The sequence below is a fragment of the Nanorana parkeri genome, unplaced genomic scaffold (assembly GCF_000935625.1).
Source record: "Nanorana parkeri isolate BGI_ZX_2015 unplaced genomic scaffold, ASM93562v1 scaffold866, whole genome shotgun sequence".
Lineage (NCBI taxonomy): Eukaryota > Metazoa > Chordata > Amphibia > Anura > Dicroglossidae > Nanorana > Nanorana parkeri.
Window position 1 is genome coordinate 252824 of NW_017307134.1, and position 15712 is coordinate 268535.

The 15712-nt window shown below is 39.5% G+C and overlaps 1 protein-coding gene across 1 annotated transcript in view; it reads right to left on the minus strand.

The window, feature by feature from the left end:
* FNDC1 (fibronectin type III domain containing 1) overlaps positions 1-15712 on the minus strand; it is a 138179-nt gene that overhangs the window by 75273 nt on the left and 47194 nt on the right. Inside the window, 3 exon segments of the mRNA XM_018565606.1 lie at positions 1215-1332; positions 3883-3981; positions 5656-5850. Of these exon segments, the coding sequence (XP_018421108.1) occupies positions 1215-1332; positions 3883-3981; positions 5656-5850 (412 nt within the window).

A 15712-nucleotide genomic window follows, 5' to 3' on the forward strand; every position in this document is an offset into this window, starting at 1 on the left:
CCCTCTGCTGCCACTGCCAGTTATCCCGGGCTCCTCTGTCCCCCCTGCGGGCCCGGGACTGGCACAGCGGCTGCTCAACTGTGCACGGAGGAGAGATCAGCATTCTCCTATTTGCTTATCCTTCCTCCGCTCTCTAAAGGCGGAAGTGATGTGTATTACATCACTTCCACTTTTAGATGTCATTTCACTGGCTGCTATAGCCAGAAAAGAAGCTGGAGAAGCAAATATCTGCTTCATCAGCTTCTTTGGGGGCCCCAAGGTGACATTATGGGTCTAAGAGACCCCTGATGTCTCCATAAAGAGGACTTGTCATTGTATATTTGTTATCACATAGGGGGCTTGGTAGCCCCAGATGTGATAGCTATAAAGTTAAGTGTAAAAAAACAAAACATTTTGAGAAAAAAGTGAAAGTCACTGACATCCCCAAAAATGTAAGTCCCCTGCGGGCAAACACATATAAACAAAATACACGTGGGGTGTGCCTACATGTGAAACCAATGATTACGGCACACGTTACATATCACCGCGAACGTCGGAGTGAGAGCAATAATTATAGGGCCATCAATCACTGTTTACACGAAACTGATGAGCAGTAACAGCTTTTAAAGTATCACCTATGGCCCATGTCAGGTATGGTAGTTTTTTGCGATTTTGTGGGTGCACGCAATTTTAAAGCTTGACAGGTTTAGTGTCTATTTACCCTGCGTGACCCCGGCTTTTATATTTTATCAAAAAATGGTGTAATAATAATTGTTTTCTAACATAGCGTAGGTAAAACAAAACAAAAAATTCAACATTTTCTGAACTTCCTTCATTATATAGTAAAAAATAAAAACCTCAGTGGTGATTAAATACCACCAAAAGAAAGCTGTATTCATGCAGTGGCTGAAACATTTTTCATGCATGGGTTCAAATTGGGAAGACATCTATCTCACCAGCTATTAGTAATTATTAATGTTCAGTGGACAAAAACAAAATTTACTAATATTATAAAGGCTGCCAGTGGATCAACAAATCAAATATGGTTCCAGTTAAATAATCAAACCTAGGAGATAGTAAATTAGACAGGATGAGTATTTCCTCATGTTGGGAAACAGTCAAGTTAATAGGTTTGCTTATAAAGACACAATTATTATACCTCTATATTTGAAATAACATCTATAAAACATCTGTCTGTTAAAAACATAAGTGCCAGCAGTGGCACAGCAGCTTACCTGTTTGCGTCAACCTTTGTAGACTTTTCATATACTGGATCTACCCATGTGACAAGCACAGACTGAGAAGAAAGGACTCTGGCACTAACCTCCTTGGGTTTCATCAGAGAATCATTTTCTGAAATGAAATAAATTTTTTAATATTGGCAACAATAACAATAACACAAAATGAATCTTTGGGGTCTATTCACAAAGCTGCCGAGGGCAGCCGAGTGAATGACCGATCAGAAGTGAAGTGAGCCGAACACTGTTCGGCTATTCACTTCAGGCTGGTACGGCTGATTTCAGCCGTACATCGGCATTGCATTGTCAATGGCTGAGAAAGCAATTGATGCCCAAAAACAACCCTTCTGCCTTTCTACAGCAACTCCCAAAAGAAAGGTTACTCAGTCTCCATGGAAGATACCCACCCACAGGTAACAAAAAAGTCAACTGTTACAAATGTTTTGCCCCTTTATATACCATGACACCTACATACTATCAGCCTAAAAAGATACAAAATGAAAAAGCAAATACAGATCTCTGTCTGTAAAGTAGTGGGATGTTCAAACTCTTTTACAGTACATTGATGGAGAAGAGTGAGATCTGTTATCCAGTGCCAACATGTAATATGCACTAATTTTGTGTCTTGTATGTAACATCATAAAATAAAATGTTATTGATTTATTTTCCAGTATATAATTATGACAGCTTACGCTGTACAGATTGCAATGTTAGGCATGGAATGTGCAAAAGTGAAATGTATTAAAATGTATCCTAAGACAGCACAGATTTTGTAATTAATATAAAACTTCAAACAACAGGAATTTACATGTGATCATGGCTCTTTTTATATGTTACACCTTTTTGGCAAACATTACTAGCCTGTAGTCTCAATTTGTTTTTGCTCTTTATAGTAATTTTTTTTAAACTGTGTTGCATAAATACTTGTATTCTATTGAAATGTAATGTACTGTAGATTTTTTTTTTTTTTAGTGCGGCTGTACAATGATGAATATGACAGAAATCATAACTGATTACCTGTCACCACAAATATCTTAGAATAATGTGAAAGTCGTAACCCTCTGTAATAATGATCTAGTATAATAGTGATCAGTAGTTGGCAACCAGTTAGATTTCTAGGATTCAGACTTCAATTAAGGGCCTCTAATATGTTTTTTTTCTATTTTTTTCTATCAATAAAGGAAGAAGAGGAAGAGTATTGTTTCATATTTGCTAATGCATTTGATTTAGAACACACTGAAACCCTAAAACAGTAAATCTGAAACCAATAGAACTGGAGATCTTCAACAGCACCACATTGCAAGGCCATGAATCACCAAACAGCCCTGCCAGTAATATCCAGCAATATCTACAAAGTACTGCTTTTTTCATTCCCAGCTTTATCTTTATATGAAGAAAAAATAAAACAGCATTTTTACAAACCATGACAAGTTGGTCCCCATGGTTACATGATTAAAACATGTGACTGAATACCAGTGACCTATTATCAGGTAAAGAAAGTGTAATTATACATAAATGGTCTATAACATTAAAGTTATACTGGGACAAATGTTCCACTTTATTGCTAGTGGGGGACACTACCTCATGTTCACTCACACTCCTCCCTCTCCTCCCCAGTAATATCCATCAATATCTACAAAGTACTGCTTTCTTTTATTCTCAGCTTCATCTTTATATGAAGCAAAAATAAAACAGCATTTTTACAAACCATGACATCAAGTTGGTCCCCATGATTACATGATTAAAAAATGTTACTGAATACCAGTGATTTATTATCAGGTAAAGAAAGCTTAATTATATATAAATAGTCTATAACATTAAAGTTATAATCTGGACAAATGTTGCACTTTATTCTTAGTGGGGGATGCTACCTCAGGTTCACTCACACTCCCCTCCTCTTTCACTGCCAAATTACTCACCCCTTCACTGCGCACACATCCCTGGCTTCACCTGTCCCATTTCCGTTTGGCCAGTGGGGGATTCTGTCTCAGGTACACTCATACTTCCATGCTGGTTCCTTAACAGTCCCAGCAATTCAATTTACAACCCCCTGGCCCCTGTAGCTTACATGCCTAGCTCCTCAACAATTCCCAAGGTTACCCTCCAATGGCACCAAACCTGGTCCCTGCAGGTCACATCAGCAGCTCCTCAGCAAATCCCGTGGCTTCCCTGCCAGCAGCTCACGAAGCGTTCCCTTCCAAGTCAGTAGACCAACTCCTGGCACACAACGACATGATTTCCTTCCACACTTCAAATACATACTGGCAGGGAAATTGGCCCTTGCGTATGTATGTATGCATGTGAGGTCTGAACCTTAGATTGTAAGCTCCTTGAGGTTAGGGAACAGACAGAATTTGGAGCAGTTGCCCACGGCAACCAATTAGCTTCTATCTTTTGTTTTCAAAGCTTAACTGCACAAACTGAAAAGAGAATCTGATTGATTGCCATGGGCAACTGCTCCAAATTCTTTCTGCTACAATTTTGATAAAATCCCTCCATAGATTGTTCACAAATTCTGTAAAGGTTAACATCTTTTCAACATATGTCCTTGAGATCTTTATTTTCTGTAAACCCCAGCACATGGGTATTTTAGAGTGTTCTGTGTTCACTTCTATAGCTTTAGTGCTACTGTTTGGCTTATTATCAAAGTAAGCTTGTCTAATACCTGGAATTTTGAGCTTTGTAACAGCTGCCCGATACACTGGCTGACTTTTTCTTTCAAGATTCATTGAAGGCAGGGAGACCATGTGTACAGATTCAGATGCTGCAAGAGAAGAATAAAGGAACTTTTCATTGTGTAATTATAGTTCACAGCTAAGACAATATCTCTACACTTGGCACTGAAACCATGAATCAATTGTGTCCATTAAAATATAATATTTCAGAATGAAAAGCTGTAATCAAAGCAATGGAGGCTGCTTTTAATTATTTTTAACTGACTGCCAATCTCAGCTATCTTATTATAGATTTCCTTATAGGTTCAGCATCATTTAGCTGCTACCAGATGAAAAACAGCAACAATATCTGTCTTCGATAAGAGATTTGAAGCTGTCTATTGGTAATGCACATTATACACAAACATACACACAGTCTGCACATTACACAAAATATCCACAATCTTCACATGACACACAAACATATACATAGAGGGGAATTTATCAAGACTGAAGCAGACAAAATCTAGAACAATTGTGCATGGCAGCCAATCACCAACTCTCTTTATTTGTTCAGTTAATATTTGAAAATGAAAGGTGGATGCTGATTGGTTGCCATGCACAGCTGCTCCAGATTTTGTCTGCTCCAGTTTTGATAAACTCCCCTCACAGTGTGCACATTACAAACAATATCCACAATAAAGACAATCTTCACATTACACACAAACATACACATTACAGGCAATATTCACATTACACACAAACATACACATATTGTGCACATTACATTTGTATCCATTACACACAATCTTTCCATTACACACAAACATACACACAGTCTGCACATTACACACAAACATTCACACACTCTGCACATTACACACAATATCCACATTACAGACAATCTTCACATGACACACAAACATATAAATATTGTGCATATTACAGAAAATATCCACATTACACACAATCTTCACATTACACACAAACATACACACAGTCTGCACATTACACACAATATCCACCTTACACACAAACAGTCTGCAGATTACACACAATATCCACATTACACACAAACACACACAGTCTGCACGTTACACACAATCTTCACACTTGCTAGCAGTTGGTATATGCAAAAAAAAAAAAAAGAGTATTTAATTCTACTTTAAGCGTCATTTATGTTAATGCTGGCTGTAGCTCTACCCCAGTCTTAAGCCTAAAATATGGGTGCTACAGTGGGGAGAGGTACAGCCAGCACTAAGCCCCATCACCCTCTCTTAGCTGACTGCTCATTTACTATTATGTATGAGCATTTACTATCATGTATAAGCAATCAGTGTTACAGGACTGTGTGCTGGCTGCTAGTAAACAAAAATGCTCCACGTTGTCAGGGCATTCATACACTATACTGGCCTTGACAGTGCTGATCATGCATTCATAAAAGTTCACTTAGCGCTGCAGGGCTATGTGGTCTATCTGCTGGGGCTGCTTAAAAGTCCACAGCCCCACGGATAGATCACAGCTTTTACGATTGAATGATCAGTGCTGTCAAGGCCAGTACAGTGTATGAAACAGCCACAACAGCGTGGAGCATTTATTCATAAAAGTTCACTGATCTATATGCAGCTTGGCAACGACAGGACAGATTTGAACAGGACAAAGTGCTATATGAACTTGATCCCCTACGGATTAAATAAAATGTTTACATTTTTAGTAAGAATATTTTATATACTTTATACATTTGTCTCACACTATTTAACAAATGTGAACACGCTCTTCCTTACCTCTTTGTTTATTTTCTTCACTTCTAACAGTGGGTTTGAGTGCAGCATAGTTAACTCTTCTTGCACTTTCTCCAGGATTAGAAGCTTGGCCTCGAAATCTGCGAACAGTTCTCATTCCAGCAAACTGGGGAAGTGGAGACCTACCATTTGGGTGTCTGGGTTGTAGTCTGTACGGTCTTGATGGAAGCTTCTTTTCTTAAAGAAACACAAGGGAAAATTAAATTGTTAGTTTTTAATCATACAGTCAGCGTGTAAGATACATAGCTTTGAAAAAAATATATGCACTACAAATAATGTTATAGTTATTGTTAAATGGGACTTTTGAAAACACAGCGGGGGGAATTTATCAAAGCAATTGCGAGTGTTTGAACTTGCACGGAATATATTTGTACCAGATTTATGATGCTAGTGTAATGTTGTTGATAAATGAGGTTTAGTAGACTCAGGGCAGTTGGAAAAGTAGTGCAAGCTCAGATGAAAACAGGGGCACATGTTGAAAGACAGATTTGCACATTAAAAAAAAAATTATCTTAGAGGCTAAAACTGTCACAATTGCTTTAATAAAGTCCCCCCAGTATATATAAAAAAGCCATACTACTGCTGTGCTGGGGGTATACTACAGTCCATATGCATTGATATGCCTGCTGCGGCTACTGCCAATGTGTGCTGCCTCTGAACAGGTTTCCATTGGTAACTACACATACACACTGCCTTTCTTTTTCTGATAGATCATCGAGCTCTAAAATGATTGGTGTTATGGCTGATCACATGTGCAGCAATATGGCAACTGCAATTCAAACAGAGGCTAACATGGCACCTTTCTTGGCTGTAAGAGATAGGAGGTTGTATTTCGCTTTAAATACCATATGACTAGACTGTAATCATAAAGGAGTAATTGTTTTTACTTAAAAACACATAATAGGACATTGAGAGCAAAGAGCATTTGAAATGTTATTTAATAATCAAGATTCTTTCAATGTTTTCGGGTCTAGTTAGTAAAGTACACCATCTTAACTTCAGACTTCAGGACATTACAGTTTTGCATCAGTTCCAAGATGCTCTTGCAAATTTTCAAGTCAGCATTTTAACGTTAAGCCACAAGTTGGATCTAGCAAATAATAGCTTCTGCCAATGTGAAAAATTAATGTTTTCTTTGCTACCTCAAAAGAAATGAAAATACCACATTTATAATACATTTGAAATGCTTTCATCCCCAAGGCATTTGAAATAAAACAAAGGCATAGCTGAATGCTTTGCTTTGTCCACATTTATTCTACCAGTTCTTCATAAGCTGAGGCCAGTATAAAAACACTAAGCTACCAACCACACAGTTATAATATTGTGGGGATTTGAGAGTAAGTCTTAACATGCTTTTGTCCAGTACAGTCCTAACTCCAAGCAGCATTCCTTCAGAGATGGTTAAATGCCATTTATATGGTTGGATGGATAAAACTAACACATTTTGATTTTTAACATATGAATAGTTATGAATCAGGTGATACAGCATAAATAATTTAGAAGCAATATGAGATTTGTGTTAGTTCCAGAATAATCCAGAAAGACTACATACCCTATGTTTAAGTTATTTGTATTTCCTAACGTCCTTTGCATGACTGTTTTAACTAGAAGAACTATATGTGAAACAGAGTAAATATATGGCATATCCCCCAATTCATGCTATACAAGGCAGCACTTTTCACCCTACTTCTAACCCCTAACAGTGACAATAATGAGGTCTGACAAACCCCAAAATGAGTGGGGATTAGATTAGAGGAGATGGGGATTTTTACAGAGCACAATGCCATCCTCATTTCTCCAAAATTCACAAGTCAATGACAAAATGATCAGATTTAGATTTTGTGTGTGGGGACACATCTCATATAAACCCCACCAGAAAACAGCTTAGTTTAAGACCAGATTGAAACAACACATAGCAGGCCTTTATGAATTCCATTAACTGCATTACTAGGCTGTCTCTTAATCCACAGCCTGCTAATAGTGGTCGTAAACCTCCATTAGGAAAATTCCTCTATCAGAATCAGTTCTTTAAATGCCCTGTCTGGCAAGTGACTCCACAATACACGTGTCTGGAATGTGATGCCACAATACTTTTTGAGCCACAAAGTGCTAAGTTTTATACAATGTCCATAAATTCTGCTATGATAAAATCACATTCATAAAAAGTGATTACATGGATGTAGGAGAATATTACCATCAGTTAGACATCAAACACATTATTATGAGGTGCAGAGGGCAGGACACTCAGCACATTCCTTAAACCTTGTGATTAGTTATGTAATTTCGGTAAGCAACGTTAGGGGCCAGAAAACCAGCTGCAATTGGAAGCTGGGGGGGTTTGGCTTTCCAGTGAAACCATGCCAGAATGCTAAGTCATTTTTGAGGATACGTGACAGATCAGAAGTGAATTACACTCTGCACAGAAACCAAATACCAGGCAAACCTTGCTAAGTGCCTTTCATCTTTAATCCCGCTTATTCTACTGTTGTCTGTATTGTAATACTCTTTATTTGTAAATATTTTCTTGCACTGTTTTATCTTTCCATTCATTAAAACGATGTTTAAAAATCATTAAGTGGAATCTCTAAATGCTCTAACCAGGAACTAAATAATTCTTGTGTCAGGGTTTTTTACCCTTCCTTGTCCACTTGAGCTGCAGCCTCTCTTCTGTTGCACTGAGTCTGACACTGTTTGTTCCTCTTTGGTGCCCTCTTATGACCAAACCTGTAACATCATCATTCTGCAACCATTGACAAACTCCTGGCAACTTCCTGTCTCACCTGTTCACTATTTAACCATCAGCTTGTCCATTTAGTCTCCGCCCTTGCGTGTGTTTAGATCTACCAAGTGCTCTGCTGTTGTTCCTGTTCTCCGTTTATGACCCTTGCTATGGCTGATTGATCGTACTCTCAAGTTCCCTGACCTGGTTTGGCTGACTACCCACTTTGGCATCTGACCTCTGGTTTGGCACTGACGACATCCTGGACTCTCTCGATTGTTTTTTGCCATTTTTGTTTATTGCTATTTTTTCAGTAAACTCCTTTTGTTTTTAACCTGCACTTTAAGTTTCTGTCTGGTTTTTTGGTTCCCTAACACCTTGCCTCTGTGAGGGCTACCATATTTTAAAATCTGTTCTTTTCTTTCTGGCCATGGCGGTGAGTGTACCAGACTCTTCTTACAGTTAAGAATTTCTATGTCATACTGTGTGTTTCCATTAAAACATGTGGTGTTGACTACTGCATGTTTTTCATACTACTTCTAACACCTAACTACTGTGCTGAGTGCCTTCCTGCTGAATATATTGTGCTTGTAAACCTAATACTAAGATGTATTTTTATTTTGCTCCAGGGCTGCAGTGGTGAGACTAATGGATATATGGATTATTTAAATTTACCTAGCCACAGTGACTGGGGATCTATACTATAAACCATGACTGGTAAAAGTGCTCTGATTCCCTTTAGTGTATATAACATACAGCACAGCATATACAGCTTGGCAGCCCAGGGTAGATAAGATACATCACAGCGTACAGATTAGAGCAATCTGGGTATATTATATTCTGTATATCACAGAGAGTTTTGGCTGAAATCACGTTTGGTCAAATTGTTGCACTGTAATTAAAGAGTCAGACCAGTAGATTAAAAGTAAACTATACATTTTTACAAACATAGGTGTATGTTATTATAAGACAAAATTTAGAGAATATCTGCTACTTTATAACCACATTGAAATAAATGATAAATTAAACATTTCTTTTTCGTACAGTACAGGACACGGATAATTATGACGGATGGGTTATATAGCTGTATTTTCAGGTGAATGGATACTGTTCAGAACAGTTGAAGCCCATATAACTCTTCCCCCTAAAATTGAGCCTCAGGTATTTGCAAGCAATAGTGCAAACCGTGGACATAAAGGGTATGGTCTTGTATCCTGTACTGTACTCCAAGAAAAGGATTTTATAGTTAAGTCAAAAATGTTGTTGTTCAGACAGTACAGGACACAGATAATCATTACAGTTGGGTTGTTCAAAAGCAATTACAAGGGACAAGACTACACCCTCTAATGTGCCTAGCTTAGGTTACCATAAGGCCAAACTAAGGACAAACTATCCTTAGGTGATAGACTTTTTCTCTCTCTCTCTGGAGAGTATGTGTAGTTTTACCTTACTGTATCTTCTATTAAATTTTCTTCTGCCTGAACGCAGCCTCTCCAGTGAAGATGCAGTTATCAGGATCGGAGTCCTATGGCTGTGACGTTCCTCCTGGCCGGCCCACGTCACGTGTGCGTGCCAGCGTGGAACGCAGCCGCGGGAGAAGCCGCAGAGCGCTCCCTCCTACTTCCGGGATCGTAGGGTGCGCTCCACGCTGGAACGCGGAAGTGCGCCGCGGCCACGTGATGTCACGGCCGCGGCTTATTTAAACCCAAACCGAACGATGCAGGGTGTTCACTATTGGGTTTCTCATGCCCAAACACCCTGGAACCTCGTTCTGTAAGGAGACTATCTCGCCAGGATCTAAAGGAGGACTACCCTACTGCTGGAAGAAGTGACCCCTGTCACTACTGCTCTGCACCTAAGCGCAAGTACCTTAAGCCTATAGGGGTTTTCACTTGTATGGATTATCACTTGTATGAACTGCCTAGGGGTTTCCATCAGTAACAAGTGTATGTGTATAGCACTGGACTGCCTACCAACTATCTCATATAAGTATATGTGCACATCTGTACCTCGGGACAACCTATACCTATAAGTACCGGGAAACGTTCCACTTATAACTGTTGGCCAATCTCCACCTCTGTACAGCAGGGTGCAAGCAACCTCACCTGAAGACCCTTGGTGATTTCCATCCAGGGTTGGGTCCTGATTACTCCGTCTGCATACGAATTCTCATTCCCCTCCTGTTACGGCTCATGATGCAAGAACCCCAAACTCTCCGCCTATGATTGAGAGCGACGCCTGGGGTTCGTGACTGAGCGCCGTACAGAGTCCTTTATCGAGTTCCTTAGCCTCCGCAGTTGAGATCCTATTCACCTACTATTAACTACTAGCGGGCTGTGACAATGGCAAGTGCTTTGGGGGCTGTACCCAGGCTCCTCTAGGACAACGTCAGAAGGTAAATATGCTATATAACTATGTATTAAATAATCTCGCCCGCCAATCTGTAAAAATGTGTCAGCTACAAAGCACTAAGAATACCCAAACAAGCGTACCCACACAAACCACATATCATTAAAGCTGCCGAGCTATAAAGACAAAATTGTTAAACAATCATGCACAACTACAACCCAATAGTGTTGTGATCAATGAAAACTTTAAAAAATCATATAATGTGTGTACTAACAATCACATAAATCAGTTAAATCAGTTTGTAAAGTGTCCACAGTCCATAATACAATCCATAATATTGTCCATACATCATGTGTTGTAAAACGGTGACAATCACACAGTGAACCGATCCCCCACCTCCTCTTGTGATAATTGTGACCTCACACAACACAGAGAGGTGCTTACCTTCCAAAAAGAGCCGCTATACAGGTCTTACAACACTTATTCACCGGGGGGGACCCCCAAGCCTGGAATATGTAACCGTTGTTCCCTCCGATCTTCCATTGCTCCAATCGTTCAGTACTCCCCACAACTCATTTACTCAAAGGAGAAGAGACACACAGACCATAGCGCGTACCGTATAAAAACTAAACAGCATTTATTAAAATCCTACTTACAGGTTGAATCCACTAAAAGATATAATACAGGTAGAGTCGGGTGTCACTCCTAAAACTTTCTGCTCCATAGTGTCCTCCCAGCTCCACCCTCCACAATGTCAGATAGGCACTGGGCCAGCCTGTAATGTTGCTCCTAGTACTGGATCCTTTGTTCAGTGCCCACCTCGGCACAGATTGTGCAGTCCGTTGGGTTAGCTACAGGGTGCTATACAGGTCCAGGGCAGTGGTGTATCCGCACTGGTGTGACCCTGTCCCTGAAGACCCCATAGGAGGTAAGCTTGTCCAAAGTGAGTGAAGCAGAGGAATATTTCTTCGTTGGGCTGCTTGAGGTAGTAAGTCATTTTCCTTTTCTCCTTCCATTGTTGCTACCTTCTTCTCTTCTGTTTGGTACCCACCTGGTAAAGTTCCTCCTCGCATCTTACGGGCTCCTCGCAGCAATATCCTCTGTTCAAACCTCTTGGAAGCATAGCTTTAGAGAATCTTACTCTGAAAGTTGCATTCCTGGTCGCTATTACCTCGTCTAGGAGGGTTTCTTAGTTGGCGGCTCTGTCCTGTAGAGAACCTTTTCTGGTTATGCATCAAGAAAAGGTGGTTCTCAGATCTAGACAGATTATTTTGCCCAAGGTGGTTGGATTCTTTGTTTATTCTTCTTTAAGGATCTCGCAAGGGTTATTAAGCCTCCCAATTCACTGTGGCTCATTGGATCAGACAGGTCATTCAGCAGACCTATGCTAGTAAATACATTTCCCCACCTTTCCAGTCAAGGCTCACTCCACAAGAATTATCAGTATATCTTAGACCTTTTCTCATCTCGCATCTGCTCAGAAGATTTGTAATGCAACTACCTGGTCATTTGTTCACACTTTCACAAGATTTAATAAGGTGGACATGCAGGTGTCAGCCGATGCTGAGTTGGGCTATATGACTTATCTGCAAAATTATTTTCTTGGAATACAGTACAGGACACAGGACCCTCCCCTCTATCATGGCTGTAGCTACCTTGGGGCGAGTGAGGCACTCGCCTCAGGCGCATCTGAGAGGTTGCCCCCTCGCCCCTGTTGCCATGGCGAGCACAGGGCGCTTTTGGCAACAAGGGCACTAAGCGGCCAACACAGCCATGGCTCAACAGGGAGAAGAGGAGCTGCACAGCCTCCAGCTTTTCCTCGGATCCCTGATAACACACACACACACACACACACACACACACACACACACACATACACACATATTACTAGACGTGTGCAAACGGAACGTAAACTACAAATGTTTTCATGTTTTATTATGCGCTCCGACATCCTGGAGGTGGAGCGCATGACGTTACATATCGTACAGGTCTGTTGGGGGGCACAAATTTCTGTTCTTGCCTTGGGCGCAAAAGGATCTAGCTACGGCTCTGCCCTCTATGTCCATTGTTTGCACTATAGCTTGAAAATGACTGGGAGTGTTGGGTGGAGGGGTTATGTAGGCTTCAACTGTTCTGACCAGTGTCCAGTCACCTGCAGGTGCAGCTATGCAGTATAACCCATCTGTCATGATTATATGTGTCCTGTACTGTACTCTATGAAAAGGACTTTACAGTTAATTCAAAAATCCTGTGTTATGTTTCTTAGCCATCAAAAAGTTTAATAAATATTCAGGAACTTAAAATACCCAGTGAGTGAAGGGCTTTACATTTAATTTTTACAATAGAATATACACAATATTAGAAAGAAATGCATAAATGCTAATATAAAAAAAGAATGATTTTAGTAGAATGGCAACTCACATACATTCATTTATGGGTTCATTTGTATTTATTGTTTTTCAGGAAATACAAATAGTAATGAAGATTAAGCACAGTTTTAGTACTACTACAAACTGTTTTTGTTGCTTGCCAAAATTTTTTATTTAAGATGGTTTTACATTTTAAAACAGGCAATAAGAACTTTATGCCAGAAAAAAAGCTGAAACCTGTAATACTGTAGGTAGGCTATGTAGCTTACGGTATTTATTGCTGGTGTAGTATGAGCGGTCCTTGCCTTGATTGCAGGATTTAAATTACATTCAAAACTGCTTTGTTTCTACCTGCACTGACAGATATATCATGAGTCTCCCCTGAAAAAAATCATTGAATATTCTGATTTATATGTACCATCTGTACTCTCTTGGCATACAGGTTTGAGCTATGTCACCTACTGTAGATTCATAATCTGTTTATTGCATTTTCACAAACAAAGTTTAATGCTGAAATCTACAAAATCCATGTGTTTTCTATCATTCAGCTTCAGCCTATCACAAATCCTACAGTTCAGATACATCTAATATTAATCATAATGCATTCCTGTATCACATGCACTGTAATAAAACACATAATGCAGTCAATAAAATGCCTTGTTGTAACTGGAAATGCCAAAATATGTACAGTACAATATATCATGTACATAATATGGTTTTCCATTAGGAAATAAGATATGTGATCTTTCTAAGTTTTTTTCTATGCTAACTACCTATGAACTTGCAAGAAAAAAACACTGCAGAATAAAGGTCCCTGGAAGAAAGGGAGAGTGTTTATACATACTTCTCTGATGGCAACTCTTTCCTACTGATGTGAACTAATATGTTGCGCTTGGTTGAAATCTCTTACGTGCGATTTTGTTTCAATATTTCATTGTGATAATGTAATCTTTAAAACATATAAGTGATTTATATCATAGAGTGAAATAAAAAAATGTAATATATATTAAATAAACATCCAAGTTAATAATACAAATTAATAAACCTTATCTCATCTTATAATTATTTGATCTCTACTACATGATGGTATTAGTGAAAACAGCACATATATAATCTGAATGTCACCCGTGTAAATATATGTGATAATTATGTGAATCACTATAAACGATATAAATATAACAAGGTTATATAACAGAGGAAAAAATTATTAGATGAACGGCAGAGTCCAACAAAAAATATATATAACGGCCAAGTGGAAAGACCGCTATCTATCCACCCTAATAGAGTGGGATTATTTTAGGCATACAATTTCCCGAGGTCAGTTTGTCCTATTTATACAAAGTCTCAGTTTGGGGTGTACTTATGGGAGGAATCAAGTTCTTAGAGTCAAACTGCGAAAATTAATGATGGTACGTTGAAAATAACCAAGTATCTGTTACTTTATCTTCCGCCGACGGATCCATGGAGCTCCTATTTTCAGCCTCTGTTTCCTCTCCTGCATACAGCTCTCGTTGCCGATGGTCCGCACCCTCCAGGTGTAATTGGGGAGTCCAACCAAGAGAGTAGAGAAAAGTAGAAGCCACAGAAAAGAGAGATATCTAAGTGCAGATAGCAAAAAGACCTTTATTTGAATTAAAAAATGATTACACTTACAGGAATCCGTAAGGATAACAGCGTGCCAGTGTAAAGGACTTTTTCAAAAGGTCCTTTGGACGAAATGCATCAAGGGATTTGACTGTCTCCTCGCTGACACGGTGAAAAAGATCCAGAGGTTGAGTGTCCTTTACACTCGCACGCTGTTATCCTTACGGATTCCTGTAAGTGTAATCATTGTTTTGTTGGACTCTGCCGTTCATCTAATATTTTTTTCCTCTGTTATATAACCTTGTTATATTTATATCGTTTATAGTGATTCACATAATTATCACATATATTTACACGGGTGACATTCAGATTATATATGTGCTGTTTTCACTAATACCATCATGTAGTAGAGATCAAATAATTATAAGATGAGATCACTTTTGGATAAACTCTTTCCTACTGCCCCTACATTCCTGTGCTGCAGCCTCTGTAAAGGTGCCCATACACTGCGCGATTCTAGTACGAGAATCGCGGGAAATCCCGCGATCGTACGAGAATCGTGCAGTGTATGGAAGGCGTGCGACTGTTTCTCCTGTACGGTCGCACAACTTTTGTATTTCGAGCATGTTGGAAAACCAGCCGAGAATCGTACGATCTTCGGCTGGTTTTTAAGATGATCGAGAGATGGCTGCCGAACGGGCCGGTGTGTGCACACGCACACTGCCCATTCAGCATTCCAGTCAACGGGAGGGCTTGCGATGATCGCAAGTACGATCTGCCTGTCCAAGATGGGCAGATCGTACGTTTTTTTTATTACTTTACAAAGTTTTTTTTTATTACTTTGTAAAGTGTATGGGCACCTTTAGACAGCAACTGCATTCAATACTTCTGTAGAGCTCACCCCCCAAAGGAGCTATCAGAATATCTTGGTATTTCTGTCCCAAAGCCAGAATGTACCGCCCAAACAAGATCCACAGCACACCAACACACATTAGGGAGTTTTTTAATAGCTCTACTA